The sequence below is a fragment of the Eleginops maclovinus genome, chromosome 1 (assembly GCF_036324505.1).
Source record: "Eleginops maclovinus isolate JMC-PN-2008 ecotype Puerto Natales chromosome 1, JC_Emac_rtc_rv5, whole genome shotgun sequence".
Taxonomy (NCBI): domain Eukaryota; kingdom Metazoa; phylum Chordata; class Actinopteri; order Perciformes; family Eleginopidae; genus Eleginops; species Eleginops maclovinus.
In genome coordinates, this window is record NC_086349.1 from 27,299,759 (window position 1) to 27,321,946 (window position 22,188).

At 45.2% G+C, this 22,188-nt stretch overlaps 1 protein-coding gene across 1 annotated transcript; it reads right to left on the reverse strand.

Annotated features, from left to right (window-relative positions):
- Nucleotides 1-5,519: 5,519 nt before the first annotated feature.
- On the reverse strand, nt 5,520-14,915 carry samd10a (sterile alpha motif domain containing 10a). The gene is made up of 5 exons (XM_063904785.1): nt 14,600-14,915; nt 12,871-13,052; nt 7,061-7,229; nt 6,829-6,975; nt 5,520-6,514 (listed from the first exon to the last, which is right to left on the reverse strand). The coding sequence occupies exons 1-5, from the start codon at nt 14,610-14,612 to the stop codon at nt 6,492-6,494; spliced, it is 534 nt and encodes a 177-aa protein (XP_063760855.1). The 5' UTR covers nt 14,613-14,915; the 3' UTR covers nt 5,520-6,491.
- Nucleotides 14,916-22,188: the final 7,273 nt, after the last annotated feature.

The following is a 22,188-nucleotide window of genomic DNA, read 5'->3' on the forward strand; positions in this document are numbered from 1 at the left end:
ACTCTGGTTCCTGTCAGCTGGTGACTCCCTGTGCACCACAAAGCTTTTAATGGTGCTTTAATGAAGAACAGCAGCTTAACAATGCAGAGGCCTCCTGCCAGAGAGTCAGGACAGCACCTTCTTGTAGGTCATGGAGTACAAACATGGTGAATGGACTGCATTTCTATAAGGCTGTCCCAGTCCGTACCCTCTCAGAGCAGCTCCAACCAGTTTACAGCCAATCACAGAGAGGCAGAGGCTCGGGGGGAAGACTCTTGCCCAAGTTTACATCAGGATCAAACCCCCAACCCTTCCATTGGTACACAACCACTCTACATCACAGCCCCAGTCGCCCAAACTGGTATCTGGACACACACACACACACACACACACACACACACACACACACACACACACACACACACACACACACACACACACACACACACACACACACACACACACACACACACACACACACACACACACACACACACACACACACACACACACACACACACACACACACACACACACACACACACACACACACACACACCATGTTCTGATCAGAAGACAAGAAGAGCGGGCTTTGAGGTCAGCCCCAACCCACAGATCAGCTGATAACCCTTCAGAGTGTCCACTGAAGAGGAGATAAAGAAGTCCCGTCTGTCCACCAATGAGACGCTGAGGCTGAGGGTTGATACAGATCTGATGAAGTGAGCGGTGTCAGTATTTGCTCAACACTCAGCAGGAAACCTCCGAGCAGAATGGCTGCAGTGGCAGAGCTCTCCGTCCTGCTGTTTGCTCTCCTCAGCAACATTCACTCTGAAGAACTCATCGTCATCAGACGGGAAAGAGGCTCTCACACCTTCCAGCTCCCAGAGGAGGCCGGCTCCTGCCTGATCTCCAGATCTGTTGGTGAGGAGAAGCTGGTTCTGTGGAACACCTCTGACCTCTGGCCCCAGAACTCCTCAGTACCTGAAGACCTGAAACAACGACTTGTCAGCACGGCCAATACTTCTTCCTACATGATCCAGGACCTGACCCATTCAGACTCCGGCCTGTACCAAGAGGAGTGCTGGACTGAGGGCAAAGTGACTCATGAGAGAAACACCACAGTTACTGTCTGTGGTTCAATACAGAGGACCAGATATGAATTAATGGAAGATGAAGAAACTAAAGAGCTGCCTTGTTATGAGCAGCTGAACACCTAGGACGTCCAGTGGCTCAAACGGGATTATCGATCTGGTCAAGAAAGATGGAGCAGAGTTTTTGGGGACAATACGGCATCAGTGATGGACAACGATAGAGGAAGATACCAAGTGGTGAAAACCACATCAGCTCTACGTATATCCGACGTCTCAACCACTGACCTCGGAGTGTTCACCTGTCTGAAGATGAACCAGCAGCAGTGTGTTAGCAGTCACCGTGTAGAGTATGGGCCGAACACAGAGTATATCTATCACTCAGTGGGAGACAGGGCTGTGTTGCAGTGTCCTGTCACTGGTTTCAGTGAAGACAAGCCTCCATATTGGGAGACTATATTATTTAACCGTATTCAACGCCTACAAAACCACACTGGGTCTTTAGTGGACCAGAACTTCTCTCTGGTGTTCACATCTGTAATGGTAAATCACTCAGGTCGGTACTTCTGTAATACCTTAACTACTGTGAAAATATATGTGCTGTTTGTGTGCCCTAAGCCCCCCCCCCATGCTGTAGAGCTCTTCTCAGTGGGAGAAGAAGTCGCTCTCAGATGCAAAGATTGGGAAAAGGGTCAGGGTCATTTTTGGTTATTTAAGTCGAACCGAACCAAAGGAAGAACCTTTGGTTCGGTTAATCAGATCAGTAACATTGTGCGCAGCGACTCTGATGGGAGATTGGTCATCTCTAATGTCTCTCTGCAAGACACAGGAGAGTACTGGTGTGCAGTTACTGACAGAAATCGTCAGTGTTTCTCTTCAACCAAAACCCTGGTGCAGCACAGAGACCCCTTTGGGGTTCACTCCACCTTCTACGCAGTGAGATGCTCAGTGCTCAGTGTTCTGCTGCTGGTGCTCTGTGTCGCTGTACTCACTGTGACCCTGAGGACCAGAGGACGGGACCCTTAATATGCAGATGTTCATTTCAGTTCCCTCTGTCCTCGTCCTCTCTAATGCAGCGGCTCAGAGACACGATCGAAACTCTGGGTGTTAGACATTCAAGCAGATAAACATCTGAGTTTGATCACAGGAGATAAAGACAGAGAGGGAGATTACAAAAACCAGCGGCTAAATGTTACATCATCATTATTCTAATTATTATTATCAGGGTTCATATTATCATCAGGATTATCATCAGGGTTCATATTATCATCAGGATTATCATCAGGGTTCATATTATCATCAGGATTATTATCAGTGTTCATATTATCATCAGGATTATCATCAGGATTATTATCAGGATTATCATCAGGGTTCATATTATCATCAGGATTATTATCAGGGTTCATATTATCATCAGAATTATTATCAGGGTTCATATTATCATCAGGATTATTATCAGGATTATTATCAGGATTATCATCAGGGTTCATATTATCATCAGGATTATCATCAGGATTATTATCAGGATTATCATCAGGGTTCATATTATCAGTGTTCATATTATCATCAGGATTATCATCAGGGTTCATATTATCATCAGGATTATCATCAGGGTTCATATTATCATCAGGATTATCATCAGGATTATCATCAGGATTATCATCAGGATTATTATCAGGATTATTATCAGTGTTCATATTATCATCAGGATTATCATCAGGATTATCATCAGGATTATCATCAGGGTTCATATTATCATCAGGATTATCATCAGGATTATCATCAGGATTATTATCAGTGTTCATATTATCATCAGGATTATCATCAGGATTATCATCAGGATTATTATCAGGGTTCATATTATCATCAGGATTATCATCAGGATTATCATCAGGATTATTATCAGTGTTCATATTATCATCAGGATTATCATCAGGATTATCATCAGGATTATCATCAGGATTATCATCAGGATTATTATTCTCAGGATTTTGATAGAAAAATGATTTGACGGTTTCAACATTATAAAAAGTGAAACTTAAGATAGCAAATAAAATATCTAAATACTCAATAGTAAAAACGTCTGAATGTTGACGGTTTATTATTTGCAGATGTTATGTTATATTGTAAATATATTTGTATATGTTTTGCAATTCTTGTAAATCAAGGTTATTATAGGGATCAGTGTTTAATTCAAATACATATTGTTAACATTCCAACCTTTAAACATCGCCTGTTTGTTGAATGTTTTTGAACTCATTTATTCTTTACTTTGAGTTTTCCTCATATTTTATTTCATGTAAAGAATTTTGATAATTTTCTGATTTTGTGCATTTATAAGAAGTGTCTCTGTGTGTTATAAAGTGTTCTCATACCTCGGATCTATCAGTAATCAATCATCTGTATAATAAAGCTTACAAATACCCAATAACACCTGGGAGCCCGTCCTTGTTTGATTGTGATTTCTGATTATAATAATTATAAATACACTATATTATTATTCAAAGACTATAATATTCCACATTTATATTCAGAAGTAACATCCACAGAGCTGAGGTACTGAAGAGATGTGTAATCTGGAGCAAACGGGATCCAACCCTCAGTTGGTTAAAGGTTCTAAAGGGTTTGTTCACTGAGGGACGTTTAGTGGCTTCATGGACATCTTTTGGGGATCCAAAACCTGTGAGGCCTGTCCTCAAACACAGATCACTGAGATATGGAAGCCTCACAGAGCGTATGACTGGTGACTCTGGTTCCTGTCAGCTGGTGACTCCCTGTGCACCACAAAGCTTTTAATGGTGCTTTAATGAAGAACAGCAGCTTAACAATGCAGAGGCCTCCTGCCAGAGAGTCAGGACAGCACCTTCTTGTAGGTCATGGAGTACAAACATGGTGAATGGACTGCATTTCTATAAGGCTGTCCCAGTCCGTACCCTCTCAGAGCAGCTCCAACCAGTTTACAGCCAATCACAGAGAGGCAGAGGCTCGGGGGGAAGACTCTTGCCCAAGTTTACATCAGGATCAAACCCCCAACCCTTCCATTGGTACACAACCACTCTACATCACAGCCCCAGTCGCCCAAACTGGTATCTGGACACACACACACACACACACACACACACACACACACACACACACACACACACACACACACACACACACACACACACACACACACACACACACACACACACACACACACACACACACACACACACACACACACACACACACACACACTCTACCCATCAGATCAGTCTCTGTGCAGCAAACTCCAGATATCACCATGTTCTGATCAGAAGACAAGAAGAGCGGGCAACCCACAGATCAGCTGATAACCCTTCAGAGTTTTCACTGAAGAGGAGATAAAGAAGTCCCGTCTGTCCACCAATGACACGCTGAGGCTGAGGGTTGATAAAGAAGTCCCGTCTGTCCACCAATGACACGCTGAGGCTGAGGGTTGATACAGATCTGATGAAGTGAGCGGTGTCAGTGTTTGCTCAACACTCAGCAGGAAACCTCCGAGCAGAATGGCTGCAGTGATCACCTACAATATTCAGCTGTCTGCAAAGTCTAAATGATTTGCCAGCAGCGGTGTAAAGTAACCAGTCAGCCAAGAATGCCCTGATCAGCGCAAAAACCATTTGGTTGGAAAAAAAGGCGTAAGAGGTTCAGCTGCTCCATCCGTGTCTGATTCATGCACTGAGAAACACTTGATGCAACATGTCAGATCTTTACAGTGCATCACTAAATTCATGGCAAAAATCAGTTGACTTCAGACATCAGCTGCTTTGGACTGATCCTTTCATAAGCTGTGCTCACAGTTTAGTGAGGAGCATGGGAGGCCACTGCACTACTACGCTTTTTTACACCTCTGTTTCTTTGCCTCCCAATTTTCTTTCCGTTTTGATTTTGTTTTCAAACTTCAGATTTTTCTCCAAATGCAGACTTTTCTGAATTTCAGATTCTTTCTAAGTTATCACTTTTTCCTAAAACAAAATCAGACTTTTTTTCAAAGTTATCACTTTTCATTTTCTTAATTACGACTTTTATTCTCATTATTCTCACTCCTTCATCGTGTGCCGCTCATCATCTTCTTTTGAACATTCACACTTTTAGTCTCCCAATTCCTTTTCCTTTTGATTTTTCTTTCCAAATTTCAAATATTTTTTCCAAATTAGATTTTCAAACTCTTTTTCAAATGTATCATTTTTTTCCGGAAGGATCTGATATTTTTTTTCAAATTCAACTTTTTGGGAAGCTAACACTCAAACACCGTTGGCCATCGGGAGCAACTCAGGGTTCAGTATCTTGCCCAAGGAGACATCCACATGCTGACTGCACGGGCTGGGATCAAACCAGCAACCTGCTGGTTCAAAGTAGCTAGTAACTCATCTCAGTCAAATAAATGAACTGAATGGGCCTTTAGGCAGGCAAAGGAAAACACAGATATTATGATATTTCTATTTATTAAAAAAGGTTTCAGAGAGAGAGAGACAGAGAGAGAGAGAGAGAGAGACAGTGTGTGAGAGAGAGAGAGAGACACTGAGAGAGAGAGAGGTACAGACAGTGAGAGAGACAGAGAGAGAGAGAGGTACAGATAGTGAGAGAGAGAGAGGTACAGACAGTGAGAGAGACAGAGAGAGAGAGAGGTAGAGACAGTGTGAGAGAGAGAGAGAGAGAGAGAGGTACAGACAGTGAGAGAGAGAGAGAGAGAGGTAGAGACAGTGTGAGAGAGAGAGAGAGAGAGAGAGAGAGGTACAGACAGCGAGAGAGACAGAGAGAGAGAGAGGTAGAGACAGTGTGAGAGAGAGAGAGAGAGAGAGAGAGAGGTACAGACAGTGAGAGAGAGAGAGAGAGGTACAGACAGTGAGAGAGACAGAGAGAGAGAGAGGTAGAGACAGTGTGAGAGAGAGACAGAGAGAGAGAGAGGTAGAGACAGTGAGAGAGACAGAGAGAGAGGTACAGACAGTGAGAGAGAGAGAGAGAGGTACAGACAGTGAGAGAGAGAGAGAGAGAGAGAGAGAGAGAGGTACAGACAGTGTGAGAGAGAGAGAGAGAGGGAGAGGTTCAGACAGTGAGAGAGAGCTAGAGACACTTAGAGAAACACAGAGAGAGAGAGTGGTAGAGACAGTGTGAGAGAGACACACAGAGAGAGAGAGAGAGAGAGACAGAGAGAGAGAGGGAGACACAGAGAGAGAGGGAGTAAATCACACATTAGAGGAATATTTCATAAAGCAGATTGTCTGGTGTTTTCATCACAGTGCAGTCCGTACAGATCAGTCTGAGGTTTCCTCTGGTCAGTCTACAGGTCTCTGCTCGCTGGACGGATTTATTCCACACACATCTGATTCACATTTGAGTTCATCTGGGCGGAACAAATATCCCATAATTCCACAGAATCCCATTTTTCCAGGAATGTGGCTACGATATCCTTCCAAAGGAGCCTGAGAACAGTTTACATTTATAGCAAAGGGTCAACATTTGGAGATTTAGATGACGTGGTGACAAACATGTTCCTGAACCTGCAAAACGTACTTCACTTTAAATACACACAAGGAGATATACAACTAGAGGGTGGCTGTGGCACAGTGGGGTAGTGCGCTGATCTTCAGAGGAGCTAACTAAGCTCAGCTAACCAGTCACTATCTGAAACTCGCCCCACCAACATGAGCGTTAAAGAAACTGAATGAACATCTTTCCCTTATTACTCCTCAACATTGGAGGTTTCAGTGTGTCATGTCAGGTGAAGGCCGCTCACCCTGCGATCTGCTGAGCATCTGCAGGTTGCGGCCCTCCTCCTGCACCTGCAGCTGCAACACCTGCTGCAGCAGCTCCTGCCGCAGCGTCTCCTGCACCAGACCCATCCTCTGCAGCTTCTCCCCGTTCAGACGCAGCAGCGCACGGCCTGCCACACAAACACATGCCGACTTTATAATAGTGTAGCGGTGTACGCCGCCCTCCTCTCCTGTATCTGTGTGATCAGTGGTCACCTGTGATGGCGTGCTGCGAGAACGCCTCCACGTAGGTCAGGTAGTTGTGCGGACAGTGCTTCTTCAGCCATTTACACACATCCTGCTGAGACCACATGACCACGGGCTGGATCAGGCTGGGCTGCGTCGGGCTCGTGTGATATATCCCATAATTATCACGGGAGCGGTACTGCAGACAGAAGAGCAAAGAAGAAGAACATGTATAGGGCTGCGCAGAACGTCTCAAAGCTTCTCCAGATGTTTTACTCATGAACTTTGAAATGTCTCGTCATGTTCTATGAGGATATTTCCCTAAAAATATCATGTGAAGCAGAATATTTCGTTAGATAAAATGATAGGAACACGTTATTTCTGACATGAATAACATCTATCTTTTTATAATGACCGTGAAGTTTAGAGTCAACACCGCTCTTATGTTTGGATCACACGAGTCTCAAACGGATTATTTGGAAAGACATTACATAAAGTTATTCGGACATTAAAGACGGAGCTATAGCCAGCAGCTGTTTAGCTTAGCTTAGCATAAAGACTGGAAACAGGGGGAAACTGCTAGCCTAGCTCTTACATATAAAACCTCCTCTACCTACACCTCTGAAGCTCACGTTAAAATGACAGGTTCAGATACATAAGAAGGGACCCGATCAGCCCTCTGTGAGACCAACAACAGGTTGATAAGTGATTGAAATACATGAGGAATGCGACCATAAGTGCATGCAGATCAAACACTGCATAGATGCTCAACATGCAGCAGCAGCAGAGATGAACAGTGCGGGTGGAGGAGCGGGAGGAGCAGGAGGGGACTGAGATCCAGCTCTTTATTCTTAAAAGACCCAGGATGTGAAACGGTGGAGGACCAATCAAACGGAGCCTTTGATCAGTCAATCAGAGTTTAAAGATTCAGCAGCCTCAGCGCTTCTCCTCCTGCAGGTTTCCTCAGAAGCAGGAAAGTGATGCTTCAAAAAAAACACTAAGAGGAAACTAAAAGCGGAGGTCGTCTTTTTACACTTTTAAAATTCAGCTGAGAAATGCTCTTAAATTACAGTCCCTTTAAGTGTTTTCCTCTATAACCTTTACTTGAATCATCCTTACATCTGCTAATTGTTTCTTGGACTAATTAACTAATTAATATTGTTGTCAATTAAATGTTAGAAAATAGTGAAAAATGTCACAGTTTGAATATTTCTTTGTCAGTTCAAAACACAAAGATATTCACTTGAATTTGATGTCAAACTGAGCCGTACATCTCCATATTTAGAGACTGAAATCACTCATTTATATAATTCTGTCAGAGCAGTTCTACAGCTTTGTGCAAAAAGTTTTAACATGTTTTTGTTTACATGTTGATGATAATCTGAGCACTTCCTCTTAGGGAGATATATCTGTGGTTTAAAATGTGATATACTGATGTACTCTTCAGTCCCTCAACAGCCACGCAGAGCGGAGCGTTTATAAACTGGGGATTTCATTTCCTGCAGAAGATGCCTGTCCTCCCAGCAACGGTCAGACTTTAAAACCAGCACGGCCACTGGTAGACCCACACACACACTCACACAACTGCAGACTAAGACACCACTGCTGTGCAATAACACGTATGTGCAGTGAGCAGATCTTCTTCAAATGGAACTTAAACTACTTCACATTTTTATTGTTATTTAATTCTTTGTGTGCATGCCGTTTTATATATTAGTGTTTATTTTGTTGTATTTTTGTATCTTCACTTTTCCTGTAGCAATTTAAATTGATTAAAACTGAACTGAGTCTCAAACTGTTAATTAAATATATTTGTTTGTTTGCTTGAGTTTCGCACAGGTGAGCACAACACTAGCCTCATCATCAGTATTTAACCCGTCCCCAGATTCCCTTTTAAACCCCCTCAGAGGTAGAGAGTGTTGTAATCCCCTGGCGTTCCTCTGGTCGCCCCCCGATGGGATCTTAAGCGTTATCTCAGGCTGAAGAGGAGCGGCCTCCTCTCCACTCTGCAGGTCACTTCTATTACTTCCAGGTCACTTTCATTATGCTAATTCCAAATCTCTGTTTGGAGAGCCGGGGCTGCAGAGGGGAGGGATGATAACGCACGAGAAATCAGAACCATAGGAAACTGCTTTGCTCTCATGTAGAATTAGTGTCGTGGTATTCTTTTTAAAGGTGTTTAATAATAGGTGTTTATTTAACTGCATTCAGGACGAGAATATCTGATATTGTTGGTGTAATCCCAGTGGCTTAATGGATCATTAAAAGTCTTAAGGAGGTTTCTGTTTCTGTTGTAGTTCATGTTATTGTTGAGCCTACATAAATATTCTCTGTGCAATAACTGCATTTTTATACTCCTGGTTGAGTACTTACTTAATTAAAAGGGTGCAAGGGCATCAGGTTTCCTGCTAAAGTCAGAGTCAATCAGTGCTCCTTATTGTGAATTTAGTCGATTTATTTGTCAACCAGAGTTTAGTCTAAACCAGTATCAGGGTGTCTGCGCCCTCTCTCAAACCAAAATGCAGATTCTCCCCGTAACATATTAAAGTGAGGCCAGGAAACAATCTCTCTGTCGGTCAGAAAGGGTTTACTGAGTCCAGAGATATGGAGATGGGGTCAGATGTCTGGTCAGACGGCAGAGACAGCTTACGGAGAATAAACAGGGGATGGATGTCCGGTGGGTCTGTGGGGGACGAGTGGCAGGCAGCAGGCTGACACTGAGACTGAGATTTCTGATCCTTTCTTTTACTCTCCTTTTTTCTGGAGAGGAAGTAAAGAAACCGGAGCTCTGGATCTATTTGTTGTTGGAGGTGCAATATATGACTCAGCAGCTTTAAGACATCAGAAACTCTGCGCAGCATTTTAGATGTTCATACATGCTGCAGAGGAGCTGCTGCTGTCACAACACACACAGATAATGAGGATCAAAACACACACACAGATAATGAGGATCAAAACACACACACAAACAATCAGAGCACAGAGCGTCCTGACTGCTGACTGCTCTGCCTTTATATTCAAGGTTTGGCTTTTATCGTAATACTTCCTGCTCTGCACTTCCCTCTCTCCTCTGAGTGACACTTATGTGCTGCCTGATTCCTGCCATCTGTGGGACAGTGTGTGAATTAAACCTCTGAATTGGGTCGTTGTGTGCATGCATGTGTTTCATTAACACACAAAGAGGAGCGGTGCTTCTCACACTGTGAAGTAAGTCATCATTGTTTTCACAAGGCAGTAACGTCTCCCAAAAATGCTATTCCTAAAACTGCAAGTCAGTACTTTCCGTATTAACCAATCTGCTTATTTCGAGGACAAAGGGATTCATTGTTTGAACACTAAATTTCATGATCACAATTTCCCTAAAGCCAAAGATAATGAGCAAACAATCCAATACGAGGAATAAAACATGCAGATCCTCATCATTCAGACCCTGGCATTAAAGGGGGCTTGGTATTCTGGCTGGAAACCTGACAAATGATCATTATTTTCTGCAACAATTACTGCATGTACTGCAGTTGAGGAGTAATGAGTGTTTGCTGTGTGCGATCCACACCAACATGCACTAGAATAAACATGCAGAGATCATCGTCTGACTCCGTAAAGTCCCTATTGTTTCATACTGGTGGGATTATTTTAAGAGCATCTTATCAAGTCAATACAAACCTGATCAGCTGTGCAGCCCTACATGCTGGGAGTGTTTTTAAAAGTATGAAACCGCTTCAGTAACATTTCATTTCACATATTGAACTGAAGGACAAACTAGTTTCCCTCCTAAAGATATAATAAAGATGTATTTGTTTAAACATGCAGACAGACAGACAGACAGACAGACAGACAGACAGACAGACAGACAGACAGACAGACAGACAGACAGACAGACAGACAGACAGACAGACAGACAGACAGACAGACAGACAGACAGACAGACAGACAGACAGACAGACAGACAGACAGACGACAGACAGACGTAATGTTCCTCCGACCCAAAACACCCGGCACTACGCTGTGCAGCGCCGAGGACTGAGGGAACAAACAGCGCATTGTGTTCCTGTGTTATCATCCCAGCCCAGCTCAGTCTGCAGCTCCGGCTTCAGCTCATTACTGCTTTAAAGAGGGGGGGGGGGGAGGCCCGAAGACAGAATCTCAGAATCTCACCTGACTCTGTCTCATATTAATGTTTAGCATACAGAGGGTCAGAGGGTCAGAGGGTCAGAGGGTCAGAGGGTCAGAGGGTCGGAGGATCGGAGGATCGGAGGATCGGAGGATCGGAGGATCGGAGGATCGGAGGATCGGAGGCTCGGAGGCTCGGAGTATCGGAGGGTCAGAGGATCGGAGTATCGGAGTATGAGAGGATCAGAGGGTCAAAGGATCAGACGATCAGAGGATCGGAGTATCGGAGGATCAGAGGATCAGAGTATCAGAGGGTCAGAGGCTCAGAGGATCGGAGGATCAGAGTATTGGGGTATCAGAGGATCAGAGGGTCAGAGGATCAGAGGATCAGAGGATCAGAGGGTCAGAGGATCAGAGGATCGGAGGATCAGAGTATCAGAGGATCAGAGGGTCAGAGGATCAGAGGGTCAGAGGATCAGAGGGTCAGAGGATCGGAGTATCGGGGTATCAGAGGATCAGAGGGTCAGAGGGTCAGAGGATCAGAGTATCAGAGGATCAGAGGGTCAGAGGATCGGAGTATCGGAGGATCAGAGTATCGGGGTATCAGAGGGTCAGAGGATCAGAGTATCAGAGGATCAGAGGATCGGAGTATCGGAGGATCAGAGTATCGGGGTATCAGAGGGTCAGAGGATCAGAGGATCAGAGGATCAGAGGATCGGAGTATCGGAGGATCAGAGTATCGGGGTATCGGAGGGTCAGAGGATCGGAGTATCAGAGGGTCAGAGGATCGGAGTATCGGAGGATCAGAGTATTGGGGTATCAGAGGGTCAGAGGATCAGAGGGTCAGAGGGTCCGAGGATCGGAGTATCGGAGTATCAGAGGATCAGAGGGTCAGAGGGTCAGAGGATCAGAGGGTCAGAGGATCGGAGTATCAGAGGGTCAGAGGATCAGAGGATCAGAGGATCAGAGTATCGGGGTATCAGAGGGTCAGAGGATCAGAGGGTCAGAGGATCAGAGGATCAGAGGATCGGAGTATCAGAGGATCAGAGGGTGAGAGAATCAGAGGGTCAGAGGATCAAACGATCAGAGGATCAGCGTATCGGAGCATCGGACTATCGGACTATCGGAATATCAGAGGGTCAGAGGGTCAGAGGATCAGAGTGTGGACCTTTACAGGAGATTCTGTTCTCCATGTTGCAGGACCGCTCTATTTAAAGCTAAAAGCCTGTTAGAGCCCAACCCCCTGCAGGCGGCGAGCGACTTCCTTTCTCTGCTAACAAAGTGTTCATCTGCCACAATGAGGGGAGCTTCTGCTTTCAGACCTTTCAGCCCAGAGAGGTCAGTGAACACCGGGGAGGGATGTTTGCATCGTGTTTATGAGGAATAAGAGAAGGATTCGTGTGTCGTGCATGTGCTCAGAGCTGCAAACAGGATCAATTGCTTTCATCTATTAAATTCATCACCACACTTTGAGTATTTTCTCAAAGCAAAAAAAGCTAATTCTGTGATTTCAGCTTCTTGAACGATACAATCTTCAGTTTCCTTTACTCCGCTATAAGTTGTGCACAAAACACGACAGTTAAGATCTGAATAAAAGTGTGGAGATGACTCGAGGATGAAAATAATAGTTAGTTGCAGCCCTAAGGACTTCCAGCTTTACTTGAGGAGCTTAATCTAGCAGGGATAAAGACGTCCTGCAGAACGAACAGCAGGGGTCATGCTCTCAGTACCTGCAGGGCCTCGGTGCCCGGCTGCTTCAGCAGCTTCACCGTCCGGCCTCCTGCTGACTTCTGCCCGCGGCCGTCGTGCCAGGTTAGATTCCCGCCTGTGCGTCGGCTCAGCTGGTGCTTGAAGTCCTCGGGCAGAGCTCGGTACTCCACGGCTGGCCTGCAGAAACTGAAACTGGATGCTGCTGGAGAGATGAAAGCAGGAGGGATAATGATTACACAGCTGGGTGTACATGCTACAACAATGAGAGCATGAAAGCATGAGACTCACTCCCTCAGCTCTACACGGGGTGAAAAACACGCCTGTTATTCAGGGGTGATGTCACTGTGAAACCTGCTCGGACCTGTTTTACTGAGCAGGTTTGAGGTAACCTTCACAGACACCTGAGCCTGCAGCAGCTGGGGCATTCATGGAGTCAGTGTTCTTTGTGCAGAGTTTGTTTGTGAGATGCCAGGTCCTGTGAGAGGAGAAACTTTTTGCTCATAACGAGGAGGCAGACTTCCAAACTCCTGCACAGCTGGGGTGGGGGGGCTTCAACATCCAGTAATTAAAGAAAGTGTGATCTACAGTAAACAAACTGTTACTGGCAGAAAGCCACGGGTCATTACTGATTCATGCGCCAGATTGGAAGAATGTTTGAAGCATGTTTGAAGCCATGTGTGCAGCTGTGTTTGTTAGCCCGCCTCGCTAGATCTCATAAACTGAGAAGAAGAGGATTTGAAAAGAGGACAACACGAGAGCAGGGGACAGGGAGATGAAAGAGTGTTTTCTCTCACTCCACATCCGAGGATCTCGACCCACTGAGAGCCGAGCCAAGTCCTGCAATCACCAAGGCAAACCAGCAGCATTATGAATAAAACCCTGAGTCCCATCTTTGGTTTCTCTGAGCTGAAACCCCCCCAGGCTGCTGCTGTACCCACAAACGTACCCTTTTCCCAGATTAAACACATTTAATTAACACCACTTGTCAGGCCCAGCTCTTTCCTTCCATGGGAGGAAAACAGTCCTCATTAGCTTGCACGCATATAAATTGCAAGCACCGAAAATAAAACCCTCCCCTGCTCAGAGACGCTGTGAGCAACCTCCCGCAGGCAACATGTTTCACTTGGTATTTTGGTGGAATCTGCTCTGTGGATCACTTTACATTTCACTCAGGCTTTTACCCAAAGTGACCTTAAATAAGTGCGATCAACCATGAGGCTCCACATTTAGAATCCTGTGAGTGCATTAGCTTCAAGTAAGCAGTCAGCTGTAAGTGCATTCAACAGGAGGCAGAGCATACCCTGCACCAGCTTTCACTAAGAGTAATGCATCCCTGATCCAGATCAAGATGCAGATCAGGGATGACTCGACCCATGTAGAGAAACTCAAATGGAGAAACTGACCACAACAGCAGTCAGCTCCTGACTGGGTCGCTGTCCGTTTCAGCACCCGGTCTCTTGACCACCAGCAGACCCCCCCCCCCCCCCCTGTCTAAACCTGATCTCTGTGCATACAGCTGAGTTTAAAGAGCTAGTTCTGGTTCCCTGGTGTAGAAGTATTGTCATGTGTTAACCTCACCCTGTGTCCTCGCTCCTGACAGCAGGCTTTTAGTCAACAGACCACTAACCCCCTGGGCTAACCGGTCTCACGAGGATCGAGTTAAACCAACAAGCTCGACGACGGACTTTCTCCCTTTCGAGGAGAATTTAGACCAATTTATTATAATTGAATATCCAGAGAGTAGCTTACCGTCCACAGCCATGACGGTGTTTCCGTGTCGGGTTCAGTGAGAGTCTGCCATGTCTCCGGTGACCCCGGGCAGCGGCTCGTGCTGCCCGCCTCTCCGCGCTTTGTTTACCGGGAAAAGTTTCAGAGGAGCGGCGGGAGGGACGACGCTCCCCGGACAGCCGGTGAAACGCGATAAAAATTAGCTCCCGTGTGTTTGTCGGTGTCTGTGTGTGGGGGGGAATGTTCCCGAGCAGCTGAACGACTGGTTCCACTGGCTCCCGGCGAGAACGCGCGCTCGTTCACGTGTAATTGTGCGTGCGTGTGTGTGTGTGTTGTGAGAATGGGACGCGCGGCTTCTTCTCAAGAGCAGCCCGGGCTCAGAGTGCAGCTCCGGGCCTGTAATTACAGCAGAGCGGAAGAAAAGGGCTTCTCATCACTGCACCATCAAGAAAGAGGGCTCTGTGTGTGTGTGTGTGTGTGTGTGTGTGTGTGTGTGTGTGTGTGTGTGTGTGTGTGTGTGTGTGTGTGTGTGTGTGTGTGTGTGTGTGTGTGTGTGTGTGTGTGTGTGTGTGTGTTGTGTGTTGCTCACAGCTGCACTTTTTATTTACCCACTTATTTGATCGCTTTCACTTCTAATGAACATGTGTTCTGTTTACTGCCTCCTGAACCACATGTGATTGGCCCAGCTGTTACCACGTGTTAAAGTAGCTTGCGGTAGATCACCCATCATATGTGTGTATTGATTCAACAGTAAAAAGGCACCACTGAAACTACAAAGCAATGGTTTTTGTCTTTTCCCTCGCTCCTCTTCTGTAATTGAGCCACTATGATCCTGATGGTAGAAAGACATGGCCATCACCAGCACACCACACTCCAGGCTGGTTTGGTTCAGAGACCCATAGTGGCAGGAAAGTACATCTTGTTCAAATGAGAAATGCTGCCATTAATCCAGCCTGAATTTTCAGCAACAGAAATTCACATTGGACATACAGTTAGGTCCATATATATTTGGACACTGACAGAAGTGTTGTTTGTTGTTCTACCTGTTTACTGAAACATATTCCAATTATAGTTATATAATACACACAAAGTGCAGACTCTCATCTTTCATCTGAGGGTATCCACATTCAAAGGCTATTTCATGGGCAGGTGAGGGCAATTCCTCGTTATGTCATCATCAATTAAGCCGATAAAAGGCCTGGAGTTGATTTGAGGTGTGGTGCTTGCATTTGGAAGATGTTGCTCAGAAGACAACATGCGGTCAAAGGATCTCTCATGCAGGTGCAACAAGCCATCCTGAAGCTGCGAAAAAAGGAAACACCCATCTGAGAAACTGCTGCAGTATTAGGAGTGGCAAAATGTGCAGTTTGGTACATCCTGAGAAAGAAAGAAAGCTCTGGTGAACTCAGCAGCGCACAAAGACCTGGAGGTCCACGGAAGACAACAGTGGGGGATGATGGCAGAATCATTTCCATGGTGAAGAGAACCCCCTTCACAGCCAACCAGGTGAAGAGCACTCTCCAGGAGGAAGGTGTATCAATGTCCAAGTCTACCAGAAAGAGAGGACTGCATGAAAGTAAACAGAGGGTTCACTGCCCGGTGCGAGCCACTCATAAGAGTCAAGAATAGAAAGGCTAGATTGGACTTTGCTAACAAACAGTGGCACCGGGTCACTAGTGTTTATTGATGATGTGACACCGGACAGAAGCAGCCGGATGAATTCTGAGGTATTCAGAGACATACTGTCTGCTCAAATCCAGCCAATTGATTGGGTGGCGTTTCATAATACAGATGGACAATGGGGGCAATGGAGAGGAAGGGAGAGGATGGGAGAGGAAGGAGAGGATGGAGAGGAAGGGAGAGGATGGAGAGGATGGGAGAGGATGGAGAGGATGGGAGAGGAAGGAGAGGATGGGAGAGGAAGGAGAGGATGGAGAGGAAGGGAGAGGATGGGAAAGGATGGAGAGGATGGGAGAGGAAGGAGAGGAAGGAGAGGAAGGGAGAGGATGGAGAGGATGGAGAGGATGGAGAGGATGGGAGAGGATGGAGAGGAAGGGAGAGGATGGGAGAGGATGGGAGAGGATGGAGAGGATGGGAGAGGAAGGGAGAGGATGGAGAGGAAGGGAGAGGATGGAGAGGATGGAGAGGATGGAGAGGATGGAGAGGAAGGAGAGGAAGGAGAGGATGGGAGAGGATGAAGAGGATGGAGAGGAAGGAGAGGATGGAGAGGGGGGGAGAGGATGGAGAGGATGGAGAGGAAGGAGAGGAAGGAGAGGATGGGAGAGGATGGAGATGGAGGAGAGGAAGGGAGGCGGAGCCCTGCTGTTTTTGGAGTTGCATCATGTGACTGATGTTTATTTGAACTGACTCTGATATTCTGCTGCATTCTCCCAGCATGAAGGCCTCCAACTGGTGATTACTGCCGTACTCGTTTTAAAAACAGCGGTCACAGAAAGCCATCGTAGTGTCTCCCAGTCCCACCACACAGTGACTGCTTTAATTACTGTGGCTGTGCAGACACACTGCAGCTCTGAGCTCCTGTTAAACTTTGAGCATGTTCACATTTGGCCTGGTTAGAGCGCCAGATGAAAGTGAGCGTTAAAATGAATAGTTTCCACAGGAGGGAACATCGAAGAGCCTCGGGTATTAACCCAACGAGGCTTATCTGAGCCTTGTTGTAAGGGTTCACAGAGGAGTTGTTGCTCAGCCGTTGTTTTTATGGTCACTCCATAAATCCATAAATCCTGCCCAGTGTTTTATTTTCAGTCCAAACAGGGAGCATGTAGTACTGCAACACTGCGACCACAGGGCAGAGCCAAGCGCTGTTTGTGCAGTGATAAATTATAACTATTTATGGAAGCATTTGGAAGACTAAACGCAGGTTATTTCTGAAGTGCTGTAGCCAGGAGTGAACACCAGAGGGCAGCGTCCATCTGTGAGTGACTATCACACCACAGGAGCTTAAAACATCCTATAATGTCAAAACCACGGTTTTATAAGATGTGCCGGTTTGTTTGGTATGCATGTTTTTCAAATGTACAGACGATAATAAAGAGTGACACTTCATGAGCATCATATTATAAAAAGTCATAACTTTTAGGATAAAGTGATTTTTGAAGAAATAGAAGAAAATTCCAAAAAGTCGAAATTTGGAGAAAAAAAAACATCTGAAGTTTGAAAAGAAATCAAAAGAAAAAAATTGGGACAAAAATTTAGAATTTTTAAAAGAAGAGGATTAGGGCCCCATGAAGAAGGAGTCAGAATAATGAGAAAACACAGAGGGATGTTTTTCAACGTCGACATTTGGAAAAAGGGCCGATTTTTGAGGACTAGTGATCATTTAAAAAAAGTAATCGGCCGTGTTTAAAATCGACATTAGAAATCAATCTGAAATTAAAAAAATAGAAATAGTCGGAAATTCAAGAAAGTAGAAATTTGGGATAAAATCTGAAGTTTGAAAAGGAAATCAAAAGGAAAAGAACTTCAGAGACAAAAAGTGTGCATTTTTAAAATTAGAGGATTAGGGCCACAGTGTCCAGCAGGGGCTCAGTCAGTAGGGGCTTGGACTGGGAATCGTAGGGTCGCCGGTTCAAGTCCCCGAACAGACTTGAAATATAGAAAGTGGACTGCTACTTGGAGAGGTCCCAGTTCACCTCCTAGGCCCTGCTGTGGGGTCCTTGAGCAAGGCACCCGACATCTCCAATCCCCCCTCCCCATTGCTGCACAATAGCTGCCCACTGCTCCTAGTACTAGGATGGGTTAAATGCAGAGGACCAATTTCACTGTGTGTGCTCTGCTGTGTGCATGTGTGTGACAATAAAGAGGGTTTCATCCTCCGATTCACAAAAAATTATTGGACATTTTTAAAAGTCAACAGGCATCCAAGGGGCTGCATTTACACTGTGTGTGTGTGTGTGTGTGTGTGTGTGTGTGTGTGTGTGTGTGTGTGTGTGTGTGTGTGTGTGTGTGTGTGTGTGTGTGTTTTGTCTCCAGATGTGCACACACTGCCCTCAGTCTGTGGACAGCATACACTCTGAACCTCTGTAAAGTGTGAAGTGTGCCGTGACCTCTGGCTCCCCATGTGCCGCCTAATGACGTTTGCTCCGGCCAACATTTGTCTAATTTGATGACTGAATTCTCAATGTGGTGACAGCTCAGGACGAAACACCAAAACAAAAACAAAATGACTCAAAACTTCAGCCTTAGAACCGCACAATCTTATAGAAAGAGGGAAGATACGAAGTGAAGTATGCAGCTGTGGCAGGGAGCTGTGTGTGCAGGAACCGGGTTTAGGTTTGAGACTAATTACTCCTGTTTGTTCTTTACCATGGCTGTGAACATCTACAGCGGATATAAGCCTCTTCGGACAAACAGACAGAGCTGCAAATTACATCCACACGTTCTGAACCTGCATGTCCTCTGCAGCGTTACAGTTAATGCAACAAAATAAAATCTGCATGGACTTTTTGCGTATGTCAGTTTGAAGCCATAAATAAATCACAGGTCTCATTCCTTCTTAATCCTCAAATTCATAGACTTTTCAAGGGTTTTCCAGGCCCAAACTCTTCATAATTAAATGGATCAACACGTTATATTTAAATGTTTAAAATGAGGACTAGTAGGCCTTACAGAAAATCTAAAATAATTCCTATTCTTGCACGAACATATGTTAACTCAAGCCCTGTCAATAGTCTATTCTTTAATACATTCAAGGCCTTGATTTTGTCTTCACATTCACAGACTTTCCAGGACTTCAATGACCCATGGATGTATTATGTTGCATAATATAGATAACTGCATACATTGGGTCATACTGTGTTCACATTACATCTCCTAGCCTCACGCTGCTGGTTCGGTTCACTTCAGCGCAGCTAATGTATGACCCTCTCCTCCGCTTTGGATCACGCTCCCACTCATCTTTAATCCACACAAGTTCAAACAAATGCTGGAAATGCAAATATTAAATGAGCCAGCACTGTTGGCAAAGCACCGCCAAAGCCCCACAGTCCAGGAACACACACACACACACACACACACACACACACACACACACACACACACACACACACACACACACACACACACACACACACACACACACACACACACACACACACACACACACACACACACACACACACACACACACACACACACACAGTGATGAAAACTAAAGACACACACAAGGAGATTTACAGGCCGGCTCAGAATTTGGACCTCTAGTGTTAAAACTAAACAGGGGAACACAGACGCCCCTCCCCATATGTCGCACAGACCTTCATAGATGGTGTTCTCCACTGTTTTTCATTAAGCTACATTAGCCTCACGCTGATCATAATGTGGAGAAATCCACACACAGCTTAAGTCTGATGTAAGCGTGGTGACGGGCAGGTGAGGCTAAAACAGCTGAGACTGTGTGATGCCATTGAAGGGAAACTCAGGGTGGAGCCGCCTCCGCCCACAGCATAAAGCTGCACTTGTTCCCTGGCAGCATCGAGCCCGAGCCTGTGCTCTGCAACATGTTCCAGCTGATACAATGAGAGCTTGTTTACAAAATCAGGAGGCTAAAAGAGAGCTCGGAGAACATGCAACACATTGAGCGGGGTGTTTCCAGGTATAAGAGGTGGGCCGCGGGACAAACAGGATACAGGAAATGGGCCTGCTTCTTAAAAAGGGTCAATCAAAAGATCCCTGCTACATTACACACACAGTGGGGGGGTTGTTCAGAATGAGGTCACAGCTACAATGGTCACAGCAAAACATCTTTCAAGAATGTGTGGCATTAATGGTCTGCATCAGGACTCCGAGCCAGCAGTAGAAGCGATCCATTCAAAGAGCATTGGTATAACCAGCACACGTACGTGACGGGTAGAGTGAGGCGGATGTTAAAGTGGGGTCTTACTGTCGTCTCTGCTTAAGGTGGAGCTGCTGTAGTTTCAACCGGAAAGATCTAAGTGGTCAGAGGATTATTAATGTGAAAGAACGTTCATTTTTACCTCTGACATGGGGCTGTTTTCTATGTTTCCTTGTCAGGTTGTCAGCAGGATTTCATAAAAACTGCGGACCCGATTCTCATGAAACTTAGTGGATCCAAATCAAGGAGCCTACAAACGCTTTTGGCCCTCAAACTGTTACTTAAATGAAATAATCAGGGAGAGTTGGGGATAATCTTCACATAATAAAGGAACATCTCTACATTATAATTGAATTACATGCGGCTCTGGATACTCAGAAGAGCAGACTGAAAATGAAAGCTAATATGATGAAGGAAAAAGGCCAAAAGGAAAGGCTTAGGGCTCACAAATCGGATGGATCACATGCATCTAACATGGGTCCAACCGTCCTCTAGGTGTAAGGTGCAGCAGTGCTGCAGTGGGAGGTGCAGCTATTGTACAAAGAGCGGTGTTGTGAATGAAAGTGTGTGTGTGTGTGGGGGGGTGCCGCCCCAGCCTTCAACACAGGGCGTTTGTTTTTATTTGTTCCCGCTCCTGGAGGTTTGCTGTTAGCTCTAAACTCAGTCCATGTGTGAAGGGAAAGAGACCAACATGTTCCACAGATTTCCCGTTAGACCAGAGAGCCATCCCATAACCTCAGTGATATATGTTGGGTATGCTACTTCAGTGAAGATGGTCTATATTATAATTGATTAATTGGACTTTATGAAACTAAAAGATCAAACAGACTGTAGTTCCCGCTTCTTAGATTTAGTTTGGACTTACTTATGTGAGGCCCTTGTTCTTCATGTACCACTCCACAATCCTTCTTACTTTCATACAATAGTAGTGAGGTAGTTAAAGTAGCCCCTTAACCTTAGCTAATTTGATAATATGTTGGTGATCATAATCAAATATAGTTAATATTGTCAAACGGGCCACTGAATTAGTCACCTTACTTAAAGTGTAACTTGTGTACCTTTCCTTACTTGACTTTTAAATGCAGGAAATAAGAGTGTGGTATTTCTACTTTTAAAGTAAATTAAAATAGGAATACGTATTCTACCATTACACCTCAGGTTCTGGAAACTGTGGAGCCATTATAAATATCTTAAATATATGTTTCTCTAAAAGAAATGACTTCATATTTATAACATCGACTGAAGGTCTTACATATTATGCTTAAAACGGTAAATCACATCTTCAAATATCCTGATCGCTTCATAACTTCAAAGTAGTTCAAAGGTAAGCGCTTTGTCTGAAGGCACACAGTGTCCACTTCTCATCTTGCATTATTACTTATTTCCACCATTACCCTAAACAAGGTTTTATTTTGGGCCTGGTGTTGTCCACTCTGGATGTGATGTGTTGTTTCCGCTCTGGTTTGCCGTGACGTCACCGTGGGAAAGCCTCTCGTAGGCCTCCGCTCTGACTGGTTGAGAGCGTCCTTCAGAGATGTCTAATAAAAAAATGGAGTTTTTATAAATGTTGAGCACTAGTAATAGCACAAAGTGTGAAGGTGAGGCTGTGTCCCTCCTCCGGTGTCACTCTGGTGTGACTTAGAGGAGGGTGAGTGGGAGGAGATATGCAGATGAGGCCGGCGGGGCCCTATTAGTGGCATCTGAAGTGCAGAGAGCTCACAGTGGACTGTTGTCACTCGAACAGAGCCCACCACAC